This window comes from Felis catus, chromosome E1, assembly GCF_018350175.1.
Source record: "Felis catus isolate Fca126 chromosome E1, F.catus_Fca126_mat1.0, whole genome shotgun sequence".
NCBI lineage: Eukaryota > Metazoa > Chordata > Mammalia > Carnivora > Felidae > Felis > Felis catus.
This window is the reverse complement of record NC_058381.1, coordinates 38,654,040-38,679,923: the sequence shown is the minus strand read 5'-3', so window position 1 is coordinate 38,679,923 and position 25,884 is coordinate 38,654,040. Positions and strand designations below refer to the sequence as shown.

Here is a 25,884-nt window from a genome sequence, read left to right as displayed (position 1 = left end):
AATGCAATACGGGGTGCCTGGGTGGCTCAGTCAGTTAAGCAGTTGACTCTTAGTTTCATGATCTCACGGTTTGTGACTTTGAGCCCAGACTCGGGCTTCGTGCCATCAGTGCAGAACCTGCTTGGGATTCTCTCTCTCCCTCTCTCTGCCCCCCCCCCACTTGTGCTCTAAACAAATGAATAAATAAATAAAACTTTAAGAAAAAAGAAATAGAATGCAATGGAAATGATCTGTGTACATCGCATGTTAATGTGGGTAAGGGTATTTGTGTGTGATGGGTGATGATATACAATGGATTTATCCCTTGGATAATAGTCACAAACGTTCAAGAAATACTGCTGAGTATGGGGACACAGCGGCCCTTTGGGATGGGCATTAATATCTCTATTTTCTCTAGCGTTAGAGTTGGAGTTGATTAAGGTGAGGGCAAGATCAAGGAAAAGAGGCTCAGATGAGTTAACCAATTTGCCCAGAAGCATCTGTCTCAGAGCTAATGAGGGAAAAGGTGAACACCTAGCCAAAACTAGTCCCTCACCCTCACTCATCACAAACCCAAATCCAGGGACCTGGTTAAGGTGCCTCTCGGCCCTCAGGGAAAGGAGACACTAGACCTAGTCCCAAGAGTCACTTGTGGGTCATGCACTGGAGCACTTGCTCTTCAAGAGACCATCAGGGTGTTAGGATCAGCATCAGAGATGTCCCTTCCCACCCTCCCCTGCCCTGGTGTTAAGAGGGTTTGTCCAGCCAAGAAAGCTGCTGTGCAACCGTCCTTTACTGGACCCTTCCTCCATGTCCCTGTCTGTCCTAGAGCCACATCCCTCATCTCGCAGAGTCCTGGGTTGTCAGAAGGCAGATGTTCTCTTTCCCCATTTTGCAGAAGAGGAACACTGAAACTCCAAGGGAACGAAGAGAAACTGAGCCAGGAGTTTGGCTTCATGCGCTCTGCTCCAGGACTGGGAATCAAGGGTACCATGAACTCTCCCTCCCCCAGGGTGTAGTGGAGCCAGAAAGGCTCTCCAAGATATCTGAGTAACTACTAGTCATTCTCCTACAAAGATCCCATGTCCCCCCACTGCCTCACTCCCACCCAGTCCACAAGTGCACCCTCTTGGCATCCCAGATTCCAGGGGAAAAAAAACCCAGACTGGAGACAATGCTCAGTCCCAGCGGGCTGCCCAGAGAAGGCGGGGCCAGAGGGAGTGGACCGGGAGTAGGGTTGGGGGAGGAGCGAGGTCAGAACTCACGCCCGGGGAGGAGGCTCGAGAGGGGCCAGTCTTCCAAAGAGAATGAGCCCATTCAGAGCTGGGAAGGAAGGGGAAAAAACCTTGTCTGGTGTTTGACAAGAGGAGAGGAAGGGGGGCAGGGGTGGGCGCTGCTGATTCGCTTCTCCCCTCAATTGCCTCTCCAGCAGGGCCTGGCAGGAGAGCCAAGGAAAGAGGATGTCTAAGGGACAGAGGTTGAAGGGGGGCCTGGGGTTGGTGGCGGGGGAGGGGGGCTGCTGGAGGAGCTGAGAGTTTGCCAGCAGGGTCCAGTGAGGGGCCTGGGGAGAGGGAGACAGCTTCAGGGGAGAGGGGTGACTGCAGGGCAGAGGAGAGCCAAGAGAAGGGCAGAGGGCAGATATATGAGATCTGCCAGAGGAGGTGCTGGCCTGCGGGCAGTGGAGGTATCCACTGGCACTGAGGTGGCACGATGGGGCTCTGGCTTAGAGAGGTGACCTCTAAGGATCAACAGGCTGGGGTCTGGACCCAGCAGCCTGTGAAATGCCAGTCAATCATTGACCAGCCACTGAGACTGGGGAACACAGGAGGCCGTGTGTGTGTGTGTGTGTGTGTGTGTGTGTGTGTGTGTGTGTGTGTATGTGTGTGTCTGTTTGTTGGCACCAGAGTCTCCTCCCTTCTGCCTACCTCACCAGCCAGCCTGGGGTCAGAGGACTGAAAATAAACAGAAAAAGGGAGGAGACGGTCCACAGTCCGAGGTTCAGGCCACAAACTGGTGCCTACCCCATAGGGCCTTGAGTCTGGGGCATGAGTTGCTGGGGAAGTGTCTATGAATTAGTTATTTGGAAGGAGTCCCCCAAGAGTGGGCACAAAGCCTCCCTGGGGCCATAGGAGAGTAATTTGAAAGCTTCTGATGAGAAAATCTTCCCTTCCCTTTAAGAACACTTGCTACCTAGCCACTGGGAGCCCAGGGTTAGGCCTAGGCCCTAGGTAGCAAAGAGCAGAGCCTAAATTGACATACGAGACACGCTACCCCTGGGCCTGCTGATCACCTCCCTCAACCCTTGTCACCCCATGTCAGGAATGCAGGCCCAAGGCCTGAGGAATCTGCCTTTCTCTCTCTCTAGGTTGCTTTGCTAAGACAGAATGCATTCTTGCGCCCTCAGCCTTCCCTGGCTTTAATGCCTATAGGAGAAGTACACGTGGTTTCCATCTTGGCCCATGGATTGTGCTCCCGTATCCTGTGCTGTGTGTTTGTGCTGGCCATCTAACGTGCATCTCGGTTTATCTAGGGATCCTTTCTCAGATAGTAGCTGGGCTGTGTGGGCTTGAATAAGGCTTTCATTTTGCTGTGTGAAATATGAGAGTTGGACTGAAGAGTTCCTGGTTGCAGTGTTTTAGACGTCGTGCGGGGGCAGCGACTCCTTCAACCCCATGCTTATTCCCTGAAAGCCCCACTGAGCCGCCCCTCTGCCAGATTCCAGGTTCCAGATTCTTTGTTTCACAAACACTGAGTCTTCCTGCTCTACTCAACCCTTCAGAACTCGCCTGGCTTGCTGCTAGAGATCCAGACTACTGGGATGTGAATGAGGACATTTTTGCCTCTGGCTTTTGGTTTGGGGAAGAGGAGGCTAGGAAGCTTCCAGAAGCACAAAACTGTGGCAATCATGAAGTCCTGATTTGGTGAGGCAGTTTCAGTTTCAGATGATTTCATTCACTGGACCCACGTCGTTGATTCTTCTTTTGTTGTTATTTTTCTGTGTTTGTTTTCGTTTTGTTTTGGGGGTTTTTTGCCCTTTACGTCCAGTAGCTCTTCGAGATCTATCGATTCCTCTGTGCTTTTCCCACCTCCACCACCAGCTAGACTAAACCTCTGTCAGGTGAAAGCACTAGCCTTTGATCTCCCCGAATGCTGCTGTTGCCCTGTTTTAACCCTACCCCCTGCCCTCTTCACAGAATAAATGTTTTACTTTTTAACTTAATTTTTTTTTTTATTTTAAGTAACCTCTCCACCCAACATGGGGCTCAAACTCACAACCCCAAGATCAAGAGCTGCATGCTCTGCCAACTGAGCCCTCCAGGCACCCCTAAAGTAAATGTTTTCAACATAAATTTCATTTGTTCCAGCGCTAAAACATCTCCCAATGGCTTTCCATTGCCTAAGCTCTTCACTGTGACCCAAGACCTGACAGAATCTGGTCTCTGGCCTTCCAGCCACATAGGCTTCCTTTCTGTTTTTCAAAGATGCCAAAATTAGTTCCTGCCTTAGGGCCTTTGCACGGACTATTCCCTCAGCCTAGAACAATCTGCCCCCAGGTGTTAACAGGGCTGGCTCCTTCTGGTCACCTAGGTTTCAGCTCAAACGTCACATTTTCAAAAAGGCCTTCTCTGATCACCCAATCCAAAGTAGCTTTCTCCTCCCTCCCCATTCCCTTACAACTTTTCCCGATTTACATGATCCGATTCTATAACTCCACACATGTCACTACATGAAGCTGTTTGTTTTGTTTTGTTTTGTTTTGTTAACATTTTCCCTTTGTTTTTAACGGTTCATGTAATATAGGATGAGGCCTCCAAAATCGGAAGTGTAAAGGTTTTAAAAGAGCCCTATCTCTAGCTCGGATTACTCTCAAAGGGAGAATCCTGCTTTGTTAGGATTTCATCCTCTTTTCTAAATTTCCTATCTTATTTTTTTTAAGACTTTATTTTTAAGTAATCGCTACACCCAACAGGGGCTGAAACTTACAACCCCGATATCAAGAGTTGCGGGGCACCTGGTTGGCTCAGTTGTTACAGTGTACCACTCTTGATCTAGGAGTTGTGAGTTCGAACCCTAGCCCAACGTTGGGTGTAGAGATTACTTAAAAATAAAATCTTAGGGGCACCTGGGTGGCTCAGTCAGTTAAGCGTCCGACTCGGTTTCAGCTCAGGTTATGATCTCACGGTTTTGTGAGTTTGAGTCCCTTGTCAGGCTCCGTGCTGATTGTGCAGCGCCTGCTAGGGATTCTATGTCTGCCTCTCTCTGCCCCTCCCCTGCTCTCTCTCTCTCTCTCTCAAAAATAAATAAACATTAAAACAATTAAGACTTTAAAAAATAAAATAAAATCTTAAAAAAAAAAAAAAAAGAGTCGCATGCACCACCAACTGAGCCAGCCACGCAACTTAAAATGTCCTCGTCTTTAAATGGACGTGCTCATTAAAAGATTCATCCCAGAATCATATTAAGGACAAAATGAAATAATGTAGTAGGAAAGGACTGGTCTATCAGACGCAAAGTAGTATTAGTACTAGATTGTTTCCCTGTCAGCTCCTGGGGGGCTGAGTAGTTGTTTTGTTCTTTTCAGCTTCCCAATCCGTATCAACTGGGTGCTCAACTCCAGGGGGCACTATTCATGTTGTACTTAACTTGAAGAGGCACTAATCACAGAAAATACAATGTGAATGGTGCACCCCTGAGCGCCATTCACAGTAAATACAATGTGAATGGTGCCTCCTGGAGTTGTGCCTTGCCTAGCCTGGTGCTAGAGCTAAGAACTCAGGAAATGTTTACTAAATGAATAAGTGAATGGAATACAATTTTACTTCATGTTCATTTCACTTCTCAATCAATATAAAAAGGAAAAGTTGACCCGGGGTGGAGAGTGGGACAGGAGGAAAGGCTGTCATTAATCTACACACACTAATTACGCATCTAGGCTACAAGGCTTCCATGCTTCAACGAGATGGGCATATTTGTGTGTGCTGTGGTGGTGTAGGCAGGAGGAGTGGATGTTAAAGCAAGTATCCTATTCCCAAAAGTCCTTCTCTTGATTTTCCTTGACATGTTACACCTCTTGGATCTCAGCCTCATCTAAATCACGCTGATGGATTTAGCACCCAATTTTTTAACGTTGAATTATATTGTTCATTCATTTAAAAAGGAAGGAAGGAAGGAAGGAAGGAAGGAAGGGGGGGGAGGGAAGAAAGAAGAGATGCGTTCTTAGCGCCTAACATGATACAAATTGTGTACTAGTACTGGAAGTAGAGTGGTAAACAAGACAGCAGAGGTCCCCACCCTGCCTAGGGAAAACATACCACTGTATTTTATATCATCCTCCAGGTGTTACCGCCCTCGGAAGTGGTGTTTAAACTGAGCCTAAAAGGGGTGCCTGGGTGGCTCAGTCGGTTAAGCATCCGACTTCGGATCAGGTCATGATCTCGCGGTCCGTGAGTTTGAGCCCCGCGTTGGGCTCTGTGCTGACAGCTCAGAGCCCGGAGCCTGTTTCAGATTCTGTGTCTCCCTCTCTCTGACCCTCCCCTGTTCATGCTCTGACTCTCCCTGTCTCAAAAATAAATAAAACGTTAAAAAAAATTTTTTTTAACTGAGCCTAGAAGAATAAGCACGCCTGAGACTACAAATGATACAGATAAGGCAAGGCCGGGAGGGTTGAGAAACATGACCCCTTGGCTCTGGCGCAGGGGCCAGATCGTACAGGGTTTGTGGAGTCATGATTTTATCCTGAGGTACTTGGGAGCCAGTAAAGAATTTTAAGAACAAAAGTGACAGGGTCAAATTTGAATTTGGAAACGGAACGCGGACTGGAGAGGACAAAGGTAGGAGGAGACAAAAGCCTCCCTTCCGGGAGACTCGGAAAGGGACTACTGCGGCAGTCTCGGCGACAGATGATGGTGATGTCTTTAACCAGGGTGGTGCCAGGGGAGATGGGGAAAGACATGGGCAGTTCCAGGTGCACTAGGAAGCGAAACCCGACGGGGGGGGGGGGGGCTGGTGAAAGAATAATAACCGTACTTCAAATACAGAGACCATGGAGAAGAAACAAGACGTATATTGATAGAAAAAAGAAAAAAAACCCAACAATTTCTTTTGCTCCTTAAGCCACCTGGCGTCCCCCTTCTCTTAACCCTGCCGCCTCGATATATGCAGATGACAGTAAGACGAGGGGCGGGGCAGGCGCCCACAGCAATCCGGGAACTTTTATTTAAAGTGCGTGGACGTCACCGGAGAGCAGAATAAAGAACACAAGGCACTTCCTGTTACTCCGGAAGTGAAGGCTCTTAAGCTGCTCCGCCGGCGGAGGGCCAGATTGAAGGGATGGCCGGGCGGACCGCGCGGCTGGTGCTGCTGGCTGGGGCAGCCGCACTAGCAAGCGGCTCCCAGGGCGACCGCGAGCCGGTGTACCGCGACTGCGTGCACCGGTGCGAGGAGCGGAACTGCTCAGGGGGCGCACTGAGGCACTTCCGCTCCCGCCAGCCAATCTACATGAGTCTAGCAGGTAAGCCCCTCCCCGCATCAAGCCCCGCCCCTCGCCTTGGCTCCGCCCCTTGCGCCCCCAAACAACCTTTGAGCCTTACCTTCTTCCCCCGGGGTCCGTTGTTGTGTGCGTGAATGGAGCCCCAGGGTGGTTAGAGCATCATCAGACGGTCTTACTTTCCCAGAAGCTTTCATGTTTCACTTTATTTATTCAGTCAAATGGGAAGTTATTTAATACTCCTGGGTACAGGCCCTAGAATGACACTGAAATCAGACCAGCATCCTGCCGTTCGGGGTCACAGTCTGCACAGGGACATTAGCCTTCTCCAGTGCAAGGTAAAGGATGATTTGAGCACTAGAGGACCCTAGGGCAAGCAGTAGGAGCATATGGCAGGAAGGAATCGTTTCTTGCTTTGAGAGGGTAGGGACCGTGATCATCTTGGAACGTTCTGTGATGGAAGGGCTTCAAGACGGATACATTAAATTTGGGCCTGTGGCCATAGTGGTCACCTGTCGTGTGACAGGTGTCACAATAGGTCAGTTAATTTTCACAGCCCTATAAGGTAGTTTCTCTTAACCCAGTTTTACAATGGGGAAATTCGGAGAGGTTAAGTGCCCTGCCCAAAGTCACACAGCCAGTAAGTGGTAAAGTGGAATTTCCAGTTGCGGCCTGTCCGACTACAAGTTTGTTCTCTTTACTATCCCTTTGCGTTCCAGAGCGAACGGAGAGAGTGGAGGCCCTGGGCAGATGTGGGCATATCCAGGAGCTTGGTTTACTCAGGGAGCAGGGTGCGGGGTGCCTGAAAAGGAGTATAGAAAATAAAGCTGGAAAAGGAATTTGGGGACTCAAAAGTCAGAGTGAAGAATTTGGGCTTCATTTTCATAGGACGGGGGTAAGATGGCAAGAGTGCTTCCCTGGCAAGTGAGAGCAAAGCCTGAATTCAGGAAGAGCAAACATAAACCCACCTGTCCACTAGTGGGTCCACCAGATGCCGAAGTTCCCATCTTGGTGAAAGGAGAAGAGAAAAACATCTCTGTTTGCTCATTGCACATCCCCGTCCCCTAAAACACATGCACACGAACACATACTTTTCTACCATCTCTCGTACATCCTAGCGGGAAGCCAGCATTTTGAGATTTCTTCCGGTCCTCTCCACCCTGCGGGCCCTCTTAGCCTGCATTTGAGCTTGAGTCCCATCTGCACTCTCTGTGCCTCCCGTGATAAGGAGTTCACCAGGTCACATTTCTCTGTTTCAGGCTGGACCTGTCAGGACGACTGTAAGTATGAGTGTATGTGGGTCACTGTTGGCCTCTACCTCAAGGAAGGTCACAAAGTGCCTCAGTTCCATGGCAAGGTGAGTTGGAGGGTCAGGAGAAGTGTATGGTGGCAGTGTGGTAGGAGTAAGACACCCCCCAGTTAGACCACACCATCCAAGCAGTCTGAGCTGTGGGGTGATGGGCGTGTGTTTGGGGCGGGTACCTGTTCTCAAAATCTGCTGGGTTTCATATAATCAGATGGAACCAATGTATCCTGGCTCTAGATTTGGAATAACAAGATCTGGGAAGCTTTGTGGTCTCAGCCATGCTGGAGTTCTTAGGGTGGTTGAAGGTCCTTGCTATGAGGACAAATTTTCTGACCCTCCACAGCATGCTTTCTTTTGCTTTTTCAGTAGAAGTTCAGATTAAAATAGTAATACCCCCTCAGATTGCCCAGTGAGTCATGGTTTGCTAGTGCTTTTTCATCCACTATGATTTTGTTCTGGACTATTGAGGTTGGCAAGAATTATTTTCCCCAATTTGTCAGAGGAAGCGGAGGCTCAGAGGCCTATGGTCAGTGGTAGAGAAGGAGTATATTAGGATCTCTGTCTTCCTGATGGCAAGTCTAGGCTGTTTCTACCAGACCATACTGAGCCGTCTACACTGGCCCATCTGTTCTTCCCAGAGACCAGGCTTATAGTGCTGTGAGTGGTGGCCAAGATAGAGGGATGACCTTCAGCTAAGGACTGGAGGAGAGCTCATTGACCCAAAGAGGGACTATACGTGAGGCTTTGGCCGAGGACCAGAGCTAAGGAGCCAGCTGAGGACCTGTTGATGTGGCATGTCAAGGAAAAGCATGTTGGGCTAGCTGGGGGTTGCTTGCTGCTCAGGCCCCCTCCATGTGCTCCCTTTTCAGTGGCCCTTCTCCCGGTTCCTGTTCTTCCAAGAGCCAGCTTCTGCCATGGCCTCTTTCCTCAACGGCTTGGCCAGCCTGGTGATGCTCTGCCGCTACCATACCTCCGTGCCAGCCTCCTCCCCCATGTATCCCACCTGCGTGGCCTTCGCCTGGGTAGGTAACTTGGCAGTATTCCTGCTGTACGCCATCATCTAGGAAGGAGGAACTCTTAGATCCCCATTCTCATGCAACAGGAGCTTCCCTTCACCTACCTTCCCCTCTGATTTCCAGGTCTAAAATTGCAGCTGTGGGGTGGTCAGGCCTAGGGAGAACACAGGGAAGGTGCTGAATCAGACTTTACCTTTCTAGCAGAGTCCTAGGCCAGGATATTTGGAAGGGAGGGAGGAGGCCACTAAGAGACCCCATAGGGCAATTTACAAGCACAGAAGGGAGATGGGTGCTAGGGAGCATGCTGGGACCACAGGTCTTTCTGGGCCCCCCCCCACCCCTCCCCCGCCCCGAAGACTCAAAGCAATCTCAATCCTAGTCTAGGTCTGGAGGTACGGCAGTCACAGTACTCTATGTAGAGCTCAGCCTGGTCTTAGACCATCCCTGAGAAGTCGAAATATGTTCCATGTGAGTATCCAGAGAGGGCTCTGAGCTTTACAGGTGACTGGTCAGAGAAGCCTGGAATTGTGTGAGAAACATGGACTAGGGTACACATATGAACTGTGACAACCTTGGGGGGGGGGGTAATGAGAGTAAGAGGTTGCAGTCAGAGACCCCACTGTAAGCCTTAGGGAAACAGTCTGCTCGTTCACCTTCCTGCCACCAAAGCAGCCATTAATTCATGTATTGAGCCTACTATGTGCTCGGCACTTTGCTGGGTGCTGGAGATCCAAAAGTATATAAAAACAGACAGGGGGCACCTGGCTGGCTCAGTCATAGAGTGTGTAACTCTTTTTTTTTTTTTTAAAGTTTATTTATTTTGAGAGATACAGAGAGCAGAGGAGGGGCAGAGAGAGAGGGAGAGACAGAATCCCAGGCAGGCTCTGTACTGTCAGCACAGAGCCCGGTGTGGGGCTTGAACTCATGAACCATGAGATCATGACCTGAGCCGAAACCAAGAGTCGGATGCTTAACCAACTGAGCCACCCAGGTGCCCCTCTTTTTTTTTTTTTTTTTAATAGGCTTCACACCCAGCATGGAACCCAGTGAGGGGCTTGAACTCACAACCCTGAGATCAAGACCTGAGCTGAAATCAAGAGTCAGATGCTTAACCGACTGAGCTACCCAGGCGCCCTATAGAACATGCAACTCTTGATATCAGGGTCGTGAGTTCAAGTTCCACATTGGAGGTGGAGCTTATTTGAACAAAACAAAACAAAACAAAGACAAAAACAAAAACAAAAACAAAAAGTCAGGTTCCTCCGGTAGTAACCACACAAGCACACAATTGAACGTAAAAGTACAGTTCTGGGGAAAGTGCAGTGGAGATGTGTTGTAGGGGTGTGTGATGGGGTACTAGACCAGTACAGGGCAATCAGGGAAGGCTTCCCTGAGGAAGGGGCCTCTGAGGTAAGATTGGAATGATGAATGAATGTTAGCTAGGTGAATGCAGGGAGAGTAGGAGGAGTCATCTACATAGAAGACATAGAATGTGGACAGGCAGAAGAGAGTGAGAACCTGAAAGGCTAGGGGGTCGGCCATACAGGAAGCCAGGGAGTAGGTACGACAGGTAAGCAGGTAGGCAGTGAATGGGGCTAGCCCATGGAGAGCCTGGGGGGCACATTAACACTTTAGATCTGGACTTTCAAAGCATCAGGAAGCAATGAGGGTCGGAGAGAAGAGGTTTCATGAATAGATTTGCTTGGAAAACTCATTCTGGCTTCTGTGTAGCAAACAGATTAGAGGGGTAAGAGTGGATGCAGGCAGCTAGTTAGTTTTAGCATAGGGCACAGTAGCTAGACTGGTGGGGGGGGGGAAGGGGGTTATTGAAGAGAACTATGTTTGAGCTATGTTTTGAGTTGACTTTAAAATTTTTAATTTATTTTATTTATTTAACAAACCCATGCATAGCTCTTACTGTACGTCAGGCACCATTCTAAGCATTTTATAAATATTAACCTTGTTAATCGCATAAATAGCTTATGAGATAGGTAGTATTATTATCCCGAGTTTACAGATGGAAACCAAGGGCTGGAAAGGTTAAGTAACCTGCCCTAGGAGCCAGAGTTTGAACCCAGGCATCTGGTTCCAGAGTCTGCACTTTTTTTTTTTTTTTAAGTAGACACCATGCCCAGCGTGGGGCTTGGACTCACTCATATCCCTGAGATCAAGGGTCACATGCTCTACTGACTGAGCCAGCCAGGTGCCCCCAGAGTCTGCACTCTTACTATCTTAGCTGTGTTGACAAGCCTCAGTCGTAGGTTAGATGAGGAAAGAGGAATCAGGAATAACCTGGTGTTCCCACTTATGAGAGAGTGATAGAAGCCATGAGTGTGCATGAGATCACCGAGGGGAGCTTAGCAAGAAGAGAAGGGATCTAGGATAGAGCCCTGAGGAGCCCCAAACATAATGATTAGATCAAGAAGGATGGGCCAGCGACAGAGTCAGGAGTGGCTGGAGGGGTAGGTGGAAAACTAGGATACCGTGTGGTTGGGAAGCCCTGGGACAAGAACAGGGAGGAGAGGGTAGGCCGTCCTCTTGAATTCTGCTGGACAATCAAGAGAACTTTAGGACACCCTGGATCTGGCCACCCTGAGGTCTCTGAGGACCTTAGGAAAACTGGTAGTGTGGGGGTGCTAAGAAGTCCAGGCCAAGCCTCAGACTTAGGAGCTGGGGATTGGAAGGAGGCAGGGGCGGGGAGGCTGTTAAGCCTCTGGGAAATGTTGATCCTTCGTAATCTTTTCTATTTAACAAATATTAATAATAAGTGTTATATGAATTGCGTAACAGGCATCGTCCTAAGTCCTTTACATATATTTTTCTCATTCAATCCTCATAATACCACCGTGAGCTCTGAGTAAGGCTCAGAGAGGGAAAACCTTGTCAAAGTCACCAGCTCACAGGTTGGTGACTGGTGGAGACAGGACTGACTCCAGGGCTGTCAGAGCACTTAGCCCCTCTCCTGGGCTGTCTCCATGATAAATGTCTGTTGAGCATTTGCTGTGGGTAGAGGCAGGAGTTAGCACTTGTGGGAACTGAGGCACCTGCCTCAAGAAGCTAAGCCTGGTCCAGCTGGCCCAGGAGACAGAATGCAGGCAGAGCCGAGGAGGGCTCTGGTAGAGAGCCCTCGAAGTAGTAAGGTGGGGAGACGTGTCCTCTAAGTGGAGAAGTCTTCCAGGGAAGCCCAGAGAGGGAGAGAGCCTCCATCGGGGACTCACAGGCCCGATAAGGCCTAGATGCATACAGATGAGGGGAGAAGAGGTTGGATTTCTGCATTCCAGGCTGGTGGCCCAGCAGCAGCAATGGGATGGAAGCTGGAGGATGTGGGCACCGGGATAGGCAGCCTTGGAAAGGTCAGCCTAGCTGTGGTGTGGCTGAGTGCAAGGCGGTGGAGGGAGGTGAGGTGGCACAGAGAGGGCCCTGAGTGCTGAGGGGCAGGAGCTCTCGCATAGGCAGGGGGCTGGCATCCGCATGCCCTGTCACCGGCCCGGGAGGGATAGAACCACCACTTCCTGTTTAGGCCTCTCTCAGAGGAAAGAATTTGGTCCTGGCCAAGAAAGCAGGAAGGGCAGAGAAGCTGAGGAGAGTACACCTGTCCCTTGGGGTTCTTCCAGGGGTCGCTGCTTTCTGGGCCCACAGCCTGTACCCCCCGCCCCCAGCCCTGCCTGAGAGCACTGGACAGCCCTGCCTGCCTGAACTCCCTGAACAAAGCTTAGAGCCTCCTTGGAGAGAGGCACAGGTCTGAGGGACCTCAGAGGGTCCCAGCCCTTGCCAGTGGTCACGTCACAACGCTCGTCTTGATCTCCCTGATTCGTGGGTCTTTCATTTCACTGGCATGTGCCACTCAGCTTCCTTCTTGGTGAGGGTCCCGCCTCCCAGTACCCTTGTAGTCCAGTGTGACCGAGGACCCTGAGGGACAGAGCAGGGGATGTTAGATTGAGAGAGGGCAGATACCTGGGCCCGTGTCTTAGGACATCCTACGGAATATGGGGCTCTGGGACATAGAACCTCCTCATGCTATCAGTAGGTCCTTGAGGGACAGAGTCTCAGTGTCCACACTCCCTCTGATGACCCAGTCTGGATTGTACACTTGATCTTTAGTCCTGTGCGCCTGTGTTTATAGGAGGGAGGGATCCTGAGCTGAATGGAGGGTGTGGCAGTGGACTTTGTCTTGGGCTGGGTCTTCTGGACCGAGTGGGGCTCCTGATTTCTGTTGGGATAGGACGGGAAGGCCTTTTCCAGGTTCAGTCTTGGGCAGTGGGGTGGGCAGGGGGTTCTCTCAGTCTTTTTTCCTGGGAAATGAGGAGACCCTGCCCCAGCAGGGCTGACGAAGCTGGCACCAGAAGGGAGCCTCTGCCTTGACATTTGGATCTGGGCTTGGGCTGGGAAGCTGCCAAAGCTCTGCACATCACAGACCTTTGACTTCAGGGAGCTGGGGGCCCCTGCTGTCTGTAGAGCCAGGAGGCCAAACCAGTTCCCCTCCCCTTTGCCCAGTGAAGAAAGGTCCTGAGAAGTAGAGGTGAGAGGATGAGAGTGCCAGCAAAGCCCAAACCGTCTCTGCAGGATGCTTGATGGAGGTGGGGACTGACTGTGCTCTACCTCTGCTGAGGAAACTACCAGAAGAGACAGGTTGAGTCTGCAGCAGAAGGATGGTTAGACTTCAGGAAGGACTTCCCATTGGTCAGAGAATGGCAGGAAATCAAGGCATCTTTTTTGATGGTGGAAGAAGCCATCTTTCCCCCAACTCCATCTGCCTCTTCCCCTCTTCTCTCTCAGGAGTGAAGCGAAGCAGGGTTGCCCTGACTGAGGCAGGGGATGAGACACTGTGGCCTCTGGGAGGGGGGCAGGGTGGCAGCAGGCGTCATATTTAACATTCTGCCTCCCCCACTTCTGAGACACTGAGCTATTTAAAGACCCACATGTCCCCACCACCACGGTGTCAATGACAGCCCCGAGCACTGGGGCTTAGCACTGGGGTCGAATTCCTGACAGATCTGGCTCATTTGGCATCCAACCAGTTTCACGGCTGTGATATTTTTGTCTCAATTTTCTTATTTTCCAACAGACTGAAACAGCCTCCCGCTCTCCCTCACCCAGCCTTCCCTGTCCCCTTCCATTTCCACCCTGTTGGCACCCTGCCCCTGGCCTCCCCCTTTCCTCAGTGTTTACACAAAGCTCCTGGGGCCCTGCTGGGCAGCCCAGCACCCTCCTGGCCTGTCTGATTGGCCGGCTACCATCTACCTCCCCCCCATTCTGCTCAAGCTTGGCTGAGGAGTCTGGGAGCAGCCATACACTTGAGGCTTGGAACCTTTCCCTTCCTTCCCCGTCTGTCTGTCCCCTTTGCTTGAGTCTTGATTACAAACTCTGAGTGAAGAGAAACAGTATCTCTTCTGTGACTCCTGGGGGGAGACTGACACTTATGGGAATACCTACTGTGTGCCAGGCAGCCGTAACAGCAGCTGTTTATTGGGTGGCTTTTTTGTGCCAGACATTCTACAGACATCATCTTCAGGACCCTCTTATGCAGTGGGTATTATTATTATTAACCCCATTTGCTAGATGAGACAACTGAGACTCAGAGATGTTATTGGTTCAAGATCATACAGCTATTTAGGGGCTGAGGCAGAACTTGAATCCAGGGTCCGTCTTATTATGGAGGCTCTGGAAATTCTGCCTCTAGTACGAACAGTGGGGTGGGCCAAGGCAGCCATGGGGAGACCACCTCTTCTCCCCCTGGACTCCTTTGGCCTTCAGGGAGAGTGGGAGGCAGACTTGGCCTCTTTAGCTTCAGGTCTGTGGAGAGATGTGAGAGTCCCATTCTGCTCAACAAGCTGGGAACAAATAACACCTAATGGTTTACCCTGTCCTGGGCACTGTGCTATACATTGTGTTTGTATTGCTCATTAAATCCTTGTCAATACTATGATTATTTTACAGAGGAGAAAACCAAGGCACAGCAAGGCTAAATAACTTGCCCAAGGACACACGGGAAATGCAGAGCTAGGATTTGAACCCTGGTAGTCTGACCCTTGGCCCTGCATTCTTAATGACACTATCTCCCAAGTCTGAGGAGAGGGCCAGAAGAGGAGTCCCTCATAATGGGACACTTCCCAGGGGAGAGGGGACATTTCAGGGGTGCAGAGTCCAGGCCTCAGGTGGGTCTCTATAAGTGGGAGGCACCCTGGGGAGGCAGTTGGACAGGGGACAGTTCCCATTCCATCCTGTAGAGCTAAGCCCTGACCCTGTGCTCCCTCTCCCCCGCTTCCAGTGTTCCAGCCACCACTTAGCTCAGTCCTCTTGTCACCTCTCCCTTCCTGCTGTGGGTGACAAGGAGGCCTGGTTGGCTGCCAGTCCCTGCTGCCTTCCCCTCCACCTCCCTCTCATACTGGCTCTGGGGCCATTCTCCTCCCCAAGAGTGTCCCTGTTCCTGGCCTTCCCTGGAGACCTGGCCCATGTGATCTCCTGGGCTCTGTCTCCAGCCCCAAGTCTGCTCCTCTCTCCATGCTGACCCTGAGTGTCACAGACCTCGTGGGAGCAGTGTCTGAGAAGCCACCCTGTTCTGTCCCGTTTTCCAGCCTCCAGACCATGCCTCATATACCATCTCTGGGGAAGAGGCAGACCCAGGGATGGGACTGGATGGCCATCTTCAAAAGAGCAAGCAACCAGACTTAGAATAATCACCTGATGTCAGGGCTGGAAAGGGACAAAGGATCACTTAGGCTAGCTCCTGACTAGTCACAGGGGAAAGCTCAGGCCCAGAGGGCAGGGCCTTTGTCCAGGTCATGAGGAACATAAGCCGAGAGATTCAGCCTAGGACCCAGGCCAGACAGGCTTGCATGGGGCTACCTGAGCTTCCAGAGACCTCTAGTGCTGACTGGCTTTGCAGAGTCTTGCCTGCCTCCACCCCTTTGCTCTTCCCATTCTCTCATAAGCCCCTTCAGGCCTGCGATAGGGAACCCATCCCACTGTCTGACCCTGCTGCAGGACTGGATAGAGAGGCCTCTTCCCTGCTTCTTCTGTCCTGTGCCTGGCCAGTCTTCCTGCTGTCCTGGACCCAAGTGAGCAGCTCCTGGCCTTTACCTGTCTTTGGCAGGCCTGTCCCACCCTAGGGCATCCCTCTCTATCTCTAGGGCATTCTAGGGCGGACCTCAGGCTGCTGGTTTTTTTCCTCTGACCAGTTGTCACTAGTTTCCCCGCCCAGTGTGGGGAACCTCCACCTTAGCCCGCCCTTCTTTCAGTGATTTGGGCTCTACCATGGATACAGCGCTGACTCCCACAAGGTCTAGGACTCATTTGCAAGATGTTTTGTACTGTCTCCTTGCAGTTAATTTCCAGGGAAAAGGCCTCGAATGGTCTCCTAGGCCCTTGCCCACCACAGCCCCTTCAACCTTCTGTTCCTCCCAGAGCCTCAGAGCAGCAGCCACTGGTCTGGCAGGTTGGGCTGGGCCACCCAGGAGGAAGCTGGGCTCAGTTGGCCAGCCTCCTCCGTAGAGACTTGGCCCCAGTGGGATCTGCTTGATCTCCCTCCCTTGCTTGCTTTCCTCGGGACACACCCCAAGCTGGCTCGAGCCCCTCCACCCCACCCACTTCATTCCCGCCCCCAGAGGCTGAGGTCACTGGCTCCCCTGGCCAGGGTGGGGCTGTCATCACCTGCCAGTTGGGGGAGGAGGCAAGGTCCCCCCAGGGGCTGTTGTCTTAGCGATTGAGTAAGCAGGGAACTTGGATGTGCCGGAACTGGGAACTGGTTCCCAGGCCAGGCCGGAACCTGTGGAGGCTGCAGCCCCCATGGCCCAGGGGGTTCAGGGTTCTGGGAAGCTGAGGGCACGGGTTTGTTCTGTGGGCTTCAGGGGCAAGGGAAAGCATGCTTCTCTGCTCCAAAGAGCCCCTTCCCCAAAGAGAGACTCCTGTGAATGCTCTAGGGGTCCTCCCCACGTGGAGACACCATGCTTACCAGCCCCTCCCTACAGGTCTCCCTCAATGCTTGGTTCTGGTCCACAGTCTTCCACACCAAGGACACCGACCTCACAGAGGTGAGCACCCCTTCGGCCCCTCTCCTGCTTGGGACAGTCCCACAGGAGCCCAGAAGAGGTGGGGGTCAGCTCTTCGGTTTCATAGGGACTCCATTTACAGAGCACTCGCTATGTGCTAGGCATTTTTAACCTATTCGTGCCCTTGAGCGTCCCTTGACCCTGGTGAGGTAGGTGTGATTATTGGCTCTTCTTAACTGATGAGGCAGCTGAACTTTGGAAAGGCAGAACTACTCACCCCCCCAAGGGTGCAGCCGGTTCTTGGGCGCAGGGCTGTGGGACTCGAGGCTGCGCTCCAGATTCTGTGGTGTGCTCATGTATTTTGGAGTCTTGGCAGGCACCTCCACCGATGCCTCCAAAGCCTCGCTGCTGAATGCATTTTAAAAAGTTGTAGAATATGAATACAAGGGTCCGACTGTTAAATTCAGGAGTGAACCAGCAACAGGCAGAAGGGGCACGAGACATGGACCCCCATGTTAGAGTACGGCTGTGCCTCTGCCCCCCCCTTTGCCCCCACCCCTGGTGGGTCCTCTGGGGGCCCTGCCCATACAAAACCTTTTCCGCCTCCCCTCCCCTCACACTGGCCCCTCACCCAGCTCTCCCCGTCCTCAGAAAATGGATTACTTCTGTGCGTCCACCGTCATCCTACACTCTGTCTATCTGTGCTGCGTCAGGTGAGCCCATCTTGGCCTCTGTGGGGGCAAAATCAGGCACTGGGGGCAGAAAGGGGTCACCTTACCCACCCTTGGGGGTGCTGTCCCCAGGGTCTTGCACCCCAACACACACACACACCCTCCAGGCTGTTCTGAATGGGGACTCGGGGGGTAGAATTGGCTCTTTCCAAGGAGCAGAGGCACTTGATCCCAGGCCCCTGGAGGTGGATTGGAGGCCTGCCCAGCTGGCTTGTTTTGGTGGGGGGAGGAGGGCAGTGGCTTCCACATACTGATGTCGGGGTGAAGGGATGTTTAGGAAATGCTGCCCTGGGCACGGGCCGCCCTCCACCTGAGCAGCTCTGGATTGTGGGGCAGGACCGTGGGGCTGCAGCACCCGGCTGTGGCCAGTGCGTTTCGGGCCCTCCTGCTGCTAATGCTGACCGCGCATGTCTCCTACCTGAGCCTCGTCCGTTTCGACTATGGCTACAACCTGGCGGCCAATGTGGCTATTGGTGAGGCACGGGGAGGGACCTGAGGCTCCTGGGGTTATGGGGGAGTGGGGGACCCAGCCCACCTGTAGAACTGCTGGCCTGGGGTGGAGGTACGGATTTGGTGCTGTTCCTGGAGAAGGTTCTAGAGAGCCCCTTAGGGTGGGGGAAGGGGAAAGAATTTGGGGTGGGAGAGAGGGGAGGCTGGCAGGAGAGTCTGAAGGTGGTCCTGGGGTCAAAGAGCATGAGGATGGTGGAGGTTTTGTTGGGGGGAGAAGGAGGTCCAGGGAGTGAGCCTCTCCCCACCCCCCGCCCGCACCCAGGCCTGGTGAACGTGGTGTGGTGGCTGGCCTGGTGCCTGCGGAACCAGCGGCGGCTGCCTCACGTGCGCAAGTGCATGGTGGTGGTCCTGCTGCTTCAGGGGCTGTCCCTGCTTGAGCTGCTCGACTTCCCACCTTTCTTCTGGGTCCTGGACGCCCACGCCATCTGGCACATCAGCACCATCCCGGTCCACGTCCTGTTCTTCAGGTGGGTGCTGCTCCCTGCCCAGTGTGCACCTTCTTTGTGCCCATCCTCACCCGCTCCTTTGAGGAGACTGAGGCCTCTGTGCACACTGGCCCCCCCTGCCTATACTCACCCCCACGGGGCGCTCTCAAAGCCATACCTCAGTGGGCTCCTCCCTCTGGCCACAGCTTTCTGGAAGATGACAGCCTGTATCTGCTGAAGGAATCAGAAGCCAAGTTCAAGCTGGACTGAAGGCCCTGGGAGCCTGTCTGCCCCACTGGGGGTCCTGCCCTCTCCCCGCTGCTCCCCTTCTCCTCATAATCCTTGAGATGATTAATTTTTTTTTTCCTTTTAGCATCTTGAACTTGGACATGAAGGGTGTGGGCCCAGAATCATGTAACTGCCCATCCCCTTGCTTGCCCCCACATGGCCCTCCCAGGCCTTGGAGTCTGTTCAGGCTTGGCCTCTCAGCATCTGGGGTTAGAGAATGGGCAGCCTCTCTGGTTCCTGGAACAGAACTGGAGTAGAACTGTGTTCTTGGCTCCACCAAGAGGAGAGCTGCCTCTGCCTCCCCATCAGCCTCTTCCCCACATCCCCTCAGTGCCTGGGTGGTTCCCACAGCTGTTTGTCTATCTGGGAAACCAGGTACCACAGGCCTTTGGGGACAGTGGGGTCCCCTCCTGTTACCCCCCTGCCCTCCTCCAGGGCACCACTAGGTGGCACTAGACTCTTGCTCTTTGGCTACCCAAGTTCCAAGGTTGGTCCCATTCTCCCTATGGGATCTTGAGGGACTAAGCCCCTGGGACTGGGGAGTGGTCTTACCCTGACTGTTGCTTCAGCCAGACCCCCAAGAGGCCTCACTATGTTCCTTCCCCCTTCAAGGCCAGAACCCCACAGAGCCCAGGACGGGAATCCCTCTGGCTCCTCTGCTGCTGTTCTGGTTGAGAGCCTGCACATGAATGTGTACGCGAGTGTGAACCAGACTGAGTGCATAGGTGACAGAGTGGTGGGCACGGGCCTGAGGTGTGTGGGATGCTGGGTGGGACAGTGTGTATGAGCGTGGGTGGAGAGTGGGGTGGGGTGTGAGTGGTTTTAAAGTGTGTGCTGCAGGACAGGTGGGTGAATGTGAGTGCCATGAGTGTACCACACAGTGGGGGCAGGTTGGAGAAATATGGGGTATCGAGTTACCGCCAACAAGTACCTATTGAGTGCTAGCTCTGCACAAGGCCCCAGGCCAGGCAGAGAGCCAGGATATCCTCAAAGTCTGGCTGGGGGTACGAGTGTCCAGGCTGCATGTGTGTGTTTCTGTCCATTGCCCCCACTTTACAGCCCTCCAAATCTCGGAGGGCCCCCACACAACTCAAGATCACCCTCCAGAACCAGCCTCTTGGGAGTCAGAGGGAGGTGGGGAAATGGAGATCCTCTGCGCCTCTCCAGCCTTCTGTCTCCTTGCCTAGGCTTGGTTGGCCTTCCCTTCCCGGAGTAACCTACCTGCTAAGCCCCTTTGTCACAGCCTGGACCTTGGGAAGGGGGGCAATCTGAGGGAGTAGGGGAGGAGGATTGTGGCTGGGTCTGGTTTCTGGCCTTCCCAGAGACAGGCAGGGGCCACGCTCTACCTGCACCCCAGTAAAGGTGACCCCTGCTAGTTGCCAGCAGCCCTGGCACATTTGTGCTCCGCAAGGATAGAACGTGAAGCTCCAGAAACTTTCCATCCAAAGGCAGTCTGTGTGATTGGAGCAGGGAGTCTGGATTCTTGTTCTTTCCCTGCCCTCTTGCCCTCCCTGGAGTCGGGGCACTGTACCAGGACTCCAACCTCAGACTCGGGTGACCTGTGGTTTGTTTTTTGTTTTTTTCTTTTTTTATATTGAGAACTATTTTAAGGTGAGAGAGAGGGTAGCAAGGAACATTCTTAATAAACGAATTCTCAGCCTCACCTACCCTTGTTCAGCTCATTTGTGTGAGTAGTGTGGGCTTGGAGGGAAGGAGAAGACACCTGGCTGGAGGCAATAGGCAGGTGGGGTCTCTACCTAGGCACTGGGGGTGGGGATGGCAGGGACCAGATGCAGAGCAGCAGCAGAGCTGGGCGGAGCTCCAGTCCAGGGGGAGTGGGCTCTGGGAGAGGGAACTGGTGCCTGCATTGTAACTCCTTCCCCCTGCACTGTCCACTTCAGTCTCCTGATTATCTCCCCACTCCTCCCCTTCTGGCCTGAACTAGGCTCCACTACTGTTTGCTACTTAACCTTCCTGAGTTTCACCTGCAAACAGGACAATTGGACCTGCTGAATGTGAGGGCTGAAAGGACCTAATAGGTGCCTGGCACATAGCAGATGCTGAATGAATACCCGCTGACCTTGGCTTTCCTTAGTTTGGGAAGAATGAGTGGTAAAGAAACCTACCTTCATGGAAGCTTCTGGAAAAAAAGGGGGGGCTAGGGTTGGTGGCTTTCACACCCCCACAACCCTAGAGAGAGCTCTGGGCCCTTGTTTCCCAGAAAAGCCACACACAGCTGACACTCAGCAGGAGGAACTGATTTCTTTATTAGGTGCCACCACAGATGACAGGGAATCTGGATATATGAGAGCCATCAGCACAGGGTGCACTGGGCCATCACACCCCCACCTTTTTCTGGGCCCAGGCGAAGAAGATGCCCTTGACATCGTCTACACCTGTCTGAAGGCAGGCAGGCATGACGTAAGTGCGCAGGTCCCGCACCTCATAGCCGCTACGAACCAAGGCCTCCACCACCTTCTCCTTACACATGGGTACCACCACCAGCCGGGCCTCCCCAGCCAGGTACCATGACTCCTCTAGGGCCCCGATGAGGAGGAGGTGCCCCCCAGGCCTCAGCAGAGTGGTGATGTGGTCCAGGGCCCTCTGGAAGCTGGCAAGGTCTGGGCTTACAGCCTCCAGGCAGAAGGCAGAGACCAGGGCATCGGCAGGCAGGGGCGCCAGGCTCCCAGCACCCAGGGGCTGGGGCTGGTGCACATCGATGTGCAAGACCCGCTTCACCCTGGCTCGCAGCTGGCGCTCCTTTTCCTGCCAGGGCTCGCTGTGCAGGGGCAGAAGGCAGGGTCAGGACCAGGGCTCAGGGCCGCCCCACGTTCAGTCCTCTGTTGCCCCCTGCCAGCCACTCCATGGGAGGCTCCCTTACCCCTTGCCCTCAATGAGGCAGACGTGCCGGCTGTACATGCTCCAGTCGAAGGCCCCCGGCTCCTCCCGAAGCCAGAGCCCCAGCTCCCGGCGGTTCACCTCCAGAAAATCTGTCATGGTGATGTCCTCAAAGTGGGTGCAGGCGCTGAGCAGCTGGTATATGGTGGGGCCTGAACCAATGTCGATGAGGGTGTGTCCAGACACCTCACCTGGGAGGGCGCAGGGGAAGAGGGTCCCGGTGCCGGCCCTGTCCAAGCATCCCCTGCCTTGGTCACGCTCTCCCTTACCTGCTTCTCCCTCCCTCATTCCCTTCCTCCTCTGTAAAGTGCATCTCCATCTGGAAGACACATTAGCTAACCTGGATCTGAGTCCCCCCACCCCGTCCAACACAGACTGACTTGCCTTGGGAAAGGAACTTAGACAATCTGAGATTCAAGTCCCACATCTGCGGAACTGTCCTTACAGAGAGACTGAAGTGGGGAAATCCTACAGTGACGGGCAGTCCCCCGCCAGTTGCCTCTTCCCTCCCCAATCTCTGCTTCCATCTCTTTTCTTGGCGTCTCTCTTCATCTGGGGCCCTTTCCTGCATCCCCCACTTCACCTCTCAATTGTGAAGGATCTGCACCCCCCAATACCCTCCTCACAGGTCTCTCTATGCCCCCCCCCGCCCCCGCAAAGGGATATTGCTTCTCTTCCTCTTCTATTTTCACTCCTAACTACCTATCTGTGCTCCTTGGCCCCCCTCGGGCTCTGGCGTATGCCCCTTTAGCTCCCTGATGACTTCTTGTCCTCTCGGCCTCAGTTTCCCCCGCGCTCACCGGTGGCGAAGGTCTGTGCCAAGCAGCTCAGCTTCCAAGGCCCGACGCCATCCGGGCTGCTCAGGTCGCCCCGAGGGGGCGCGTAGTTGTTGCGGAGGTAGGCGCGGGGCTCGAAGCGCTGGTAGGCGGAGGCGACCGCCGCCCGGCCCGGGTGCGGGTCCGAGTCGGGGACTGCGCCCGCAGCGGGATTCGGGTCTGCCGCACTCATGCTGCCGCCGCCGCCCGCCCGGTCCTCGCGCTTCGCGGTCCCTTTATGTGCCGCCCAAGTCCCGGCCCGACCCTCCGCTGCGGGGGCGGCGGCTGCGCCAGGAACCGCCCGGGGCCCCGCGTTGCATTTCCCCCCACCCCATCCATCTCCTTTAGTGTCCGAGCGGCAGACACTCGGGGCGCGTGTGGGGCGGCCCGGGCACGTGTGACCCCCACCCCCGCCCCGCTCCTCCGCTGCGCCCGCGCCCCGCCACTCTGCCTCACCGGGCCTGGCCCCAGGCAGCCAGCTTCGTGCCCCCAAGACCCTTAGATCCCCCGCCCCGCCAGCCCCCAGCTCTTCCCGTCGCTCTCCTCCAGCTCCCCGGCCATTCACCCCCTTCGCCCGGCACCCCATTCCTTCTCTTTGGCCCAGGGTCCAGTCGGCGCTGTTCCACTGCCCACCTCCCAGCGCTCTCGTCCCAACCCCGGGCCCGGCCCCCTGCGGGCTCTCCTTCCTCCGAGACACCGCGTCCCACATCCACCCCTTTCCTTGGTTTGGTCACCCCAGCTCCCCCTTCCCTCCTCCAGCCCTCTTTCGTCCTTTCCTCCCAACCCTCGTTCCCCAGCGCCCCCCACACCCACTCCGGAAAGGACAGTCCGTTCTGGCCTCCGCCACCGTCGCGGTCGCCCCGGGGCCCTAGAGCGGAGCTCCGGCCCCGCCCGTCCGATGGCAGCAGCGATAGGGGATGTGAGCGGGGCTAATGCACTTAGCCTTCCGAACAGCGGGGCCTCCCTGCGGGCCCTGCAGGCTCTGAGCCGCTTATCTGGGGGCTTCTGAAGGCAGAAGGTCGGAACATCCTAGCCATGTTGGGCACGCGGGTCCCTGGTGACGGCGGAAGGACGCAGGTGTTCCCCGGCCTGCCGCTGTCGCCAGGGGGCGCGGGCTGGGCCTTCGGTGCCAAGGGATTTGGGGTTGCACCAGTCTGGGGTCTCTGACCCCTCTCCTTCCCCAGCCCACGCTGCATTCCCCTTTCTTGGGGAGGGGGTCAGGCCAGGCCTGTAGGTCCTGCTTGGCACTCCAGGTCGAGCTGCCAGGGTCTCCCCTCCTTTCTCCCCCGAATGGGAAGTGGATTCCATGGAGCTATCTCCATGGTCTTCCTGGAGTGGACCCCTTTGGGCCAGTCCAGTGCACCTCTGCCCTAGGTAGGCTACGAGCCCCTGTCCAGATGGGCCCCTAGCCTCCTCTGTGCCCTCACCTCTGTGCCCTCGCCGGTCCCCACCTTGTCCCAAGAGGAACAGGTCTCCTTGTTGGGCCAGGCAATCAGGTTGGGACATGAGTCACAACAGCTGCAGGGGTCACAGACAAGAACCCGACCCTCCACTCCCCACAACCCACCCTGGGCTCCCTGGGTAGGGTGGGTAGAGCAGCTGACCGGAGCCAAGGACTGATCCTGTCTGGATTCAGAACTGAGAGGTAGGTCAGCCTCGGGGTCAGTGACCCCATCCACACCCTTAGGTACAGCCAAGGACAATCCTGGTGCCAGCCCCCTCCCTATTCTCCATGAGATCATTTAAACACACCCTGGATGCCAGCTGGCCTGCTGGGCACTGCCCAGTGCCAGGGGACTGGACACAGAGTCCAGGAACTGCACAGCAGAGCCAGGGCATGGAAGGGGGCCTGGACAGACAGCCACCCTGTTTACAGCTCTGTTCCTGTCTCCTCTGCCCCCACCACCAAGCATGGAGCGTACCCACTAGCTCTGCCATATTTAGCCCAGATGCAAGGCCTATTCCCAGAAGTGAGCATGGGGGGACACCAATGGGCTGGCCCCCACAAGGAAAGAGACGAAAAGTCTGGAACACAATTGAGCATTTATTGCAGCACTAACAGAGGATGCTGGGGGCCCCACTCTGCCTCTGCCTTCTTCACGTCCCCCTCACGCCAGTCTTCTCCAAGCCTCTTCTCAGAGCATTCCAGATCCCCTTAACACTTTTCCTCATCTTTCTCTGAAGCTGAAGCCTGGACCAGGGTCATTCCTCTCAGGACCTCTTGTCCTCACCAGCATCTTTTGTCCCTTCTCCTGGGGCTGGGGGTACTTGGCTGTGCTGGCCCCCAGCTCTCTACCCTTAGTGTCCACTGTCTTTGCCCCCCTCCCTTTGGGAACTCAGGGGACCCAGGCATCCTGGCCTCTGGCTCCCTCCTCCCCTAGCCCCCAACTCTGGGCAAACTACAAAGCATCCATGGCCAGCAGCTGCCCTCCATGGTCCTAGCCAGGAAGGGCCCAGCCCACAGTGGGCACAGTGGAGCCCGAGTCACCGTCCCTCTCAGCCTCTCTGTGCTTCCTGGGACATGGAGCGGGACAGGGAGCGACGAAGTGCACCGGGCTTGCTGACAGGCACCACAGGGGGCAGCTGCTTGGTGATCTCGGCCACGTCCTGGCGTTCCACACACTGGCCCCCCAGGGCTGTCTCCAGTGCCAGCAGCTCCCGCAGCTGGAGAGGGGTGTCCTCGCGCTCCTCCTTGGCGGCACCCATCTTGGCGGGGGTGAAGATGGGCAGTGGCAGCACCCGCTGGTAGGGCAGCTGGTACTCCTGCAGCCCGCGGCCGAGGATGCCCATACGCATCACCAACCAGGGGGAACGCTGCACCAGCGCCTGGCACTGTCCCTGCCGGTGGTAGGTCTCATGCCGCTGGGTGTCCTCCTCGTGCAGAGAGCAACTGGGGAGGAGAGGGGAGGGGGGTACCCAGCTCCTGAAATCTGCTACCCTCCAGTCACGAGCTGGGTAGGGGGCTCCCTGGGGCTGCCAGGACTTGGGGTGCGAAAGGGGTGACTCCACTCTCCCCAGTGGGCCCTCTCCTTGTCCCTACCCCCAGAAACTTCTGCAGGGCTTTGTGCTCTGGCCTCCTGAGCCTCAGGAGGGGTGTTGTAGGGGAGAGGAGGAACTCCCAGCTGGCTGGCACTCACCCCTCCTCAGGCCGTGTGGACAGCGTCAGATCCTTCCATTCAGCCCAGAAGGCTTCTCGCCGCTCACAGTCCTCCTCGGACACCTGGCAGCTCAGCTCCGCGGTCGCCATGATCAGTGCTCACTCCCTCTCAGCTCTGCTCCTCCCAGGCCCTTTAAATAGCCCCCTCCTCCACCTCCTCCAGGGGCTATTTTCAGCCCCTCTGGCGTCAGATGCTATAAGCAGAGCCAAGGCTCACTGATGGGGGACTCTGGGCCCAGGGTGGGGGTTGGGGTACCTGGATTCCAGCTGCCCCCGCCGGGTCA

At 54.7% G+C, this 25,884-nt stretch overlaps 3 protein-coding genes across 5 annotated transcripts; 1 reads left to right on the top strand and 2 right to left on the bottom strand.

Annotated features, from left to right (window-relative positions):
* Positions 1-5,667: 5,667 nt before the first annotated feature.
* PGAP3 (post-GPI attachment to proteins phospholipase 3) lies at positions 5,668-20,393 on the top strand. Of its 2 annotated transcripts, none has more exons than XR_002149194.3 (8): positions 5,668-6,490; positions 7,726-7,823; positions 8,642-8,794; positions 16,756-16,818; positions 17,412-17,489; positions 17,844-17,980; positions 18,280-18,484; positions 18,649-20,393. XR_002149194.3 is itself a non-coding variant. In XM_003996781.6 (8 exons), exons 1-8 carry the CDS (start codon positions 6,310-6,312, stop codon positions 18,710-18,712), a joined length of 963 nt encoding a protein of 320 aa, XP_003996830.1. In that variant the 5' UTR covers positions 5,979-6,309; the 3' UTR covers positions 18,713-20,393. The 2 variants fall into 2 exon arrangements, 1 of the variants encoding a protein (XP_003996830.1); XM_003996781.6 differs by having other exon boundaries at positions 5,979-6,490; positions 17,428-17,489.
* A 584-nt stretch (positions 20,394-20,977) lies between these two features.
* On the bottom strand, positions 20,978-22,891 carry PNMT (phenylethanolamine N-methyltransferase). Of its 2 annotated transcripts, none has more exons than XM_045044088.1 (3): positions 22,429-22,891; positions 21,612-21,780; positions 20,978-21,509 (listed from the first exon to the last, which is right to left on the bottom strand). In XM_045044088.1, exons 1-3 carry the CDS (start codon positions 22,634-22,636, stop codon positions 21,068-21,070), a joined length of 819 nt encoding a protein of 272 aa, XP_044900023.1. In that variant the 5' UTR covers positions 22,637-22,891; the 3' UTR covers positions 20,978-21,067. The 2 variants fall into 2 exon arrangements, with proteins under 2 accessions (XP_044900023.1, XP_003996870.2); XM_003996821.6 differs by having other exon boundaries at positions 21,612-21,819; positions 22,429-22,874.
* A 1,576-nt stretch (positions 22,892-24,467) lies between these two features.
* On the bottom strand, positions 24,468-25,884 carry TCAP (titin-cap). The gene is made up of 2 exons (XM_003996780.5): positions 25,581-25,884; positions 24,468-25,333 (listed from the first exon to the last, which is right to left on the bottom strand). Exons 1-2 carry the CDS (start codon positions 25,688-25,690, stop codon positions 24,940-24,942), a joined length of 504 nt encoding a protein of 167 aa, XP_003996829.2. The 5' UTR covers positions 25,691-25,884; the 3' UTR covers positions 24,468-24,939.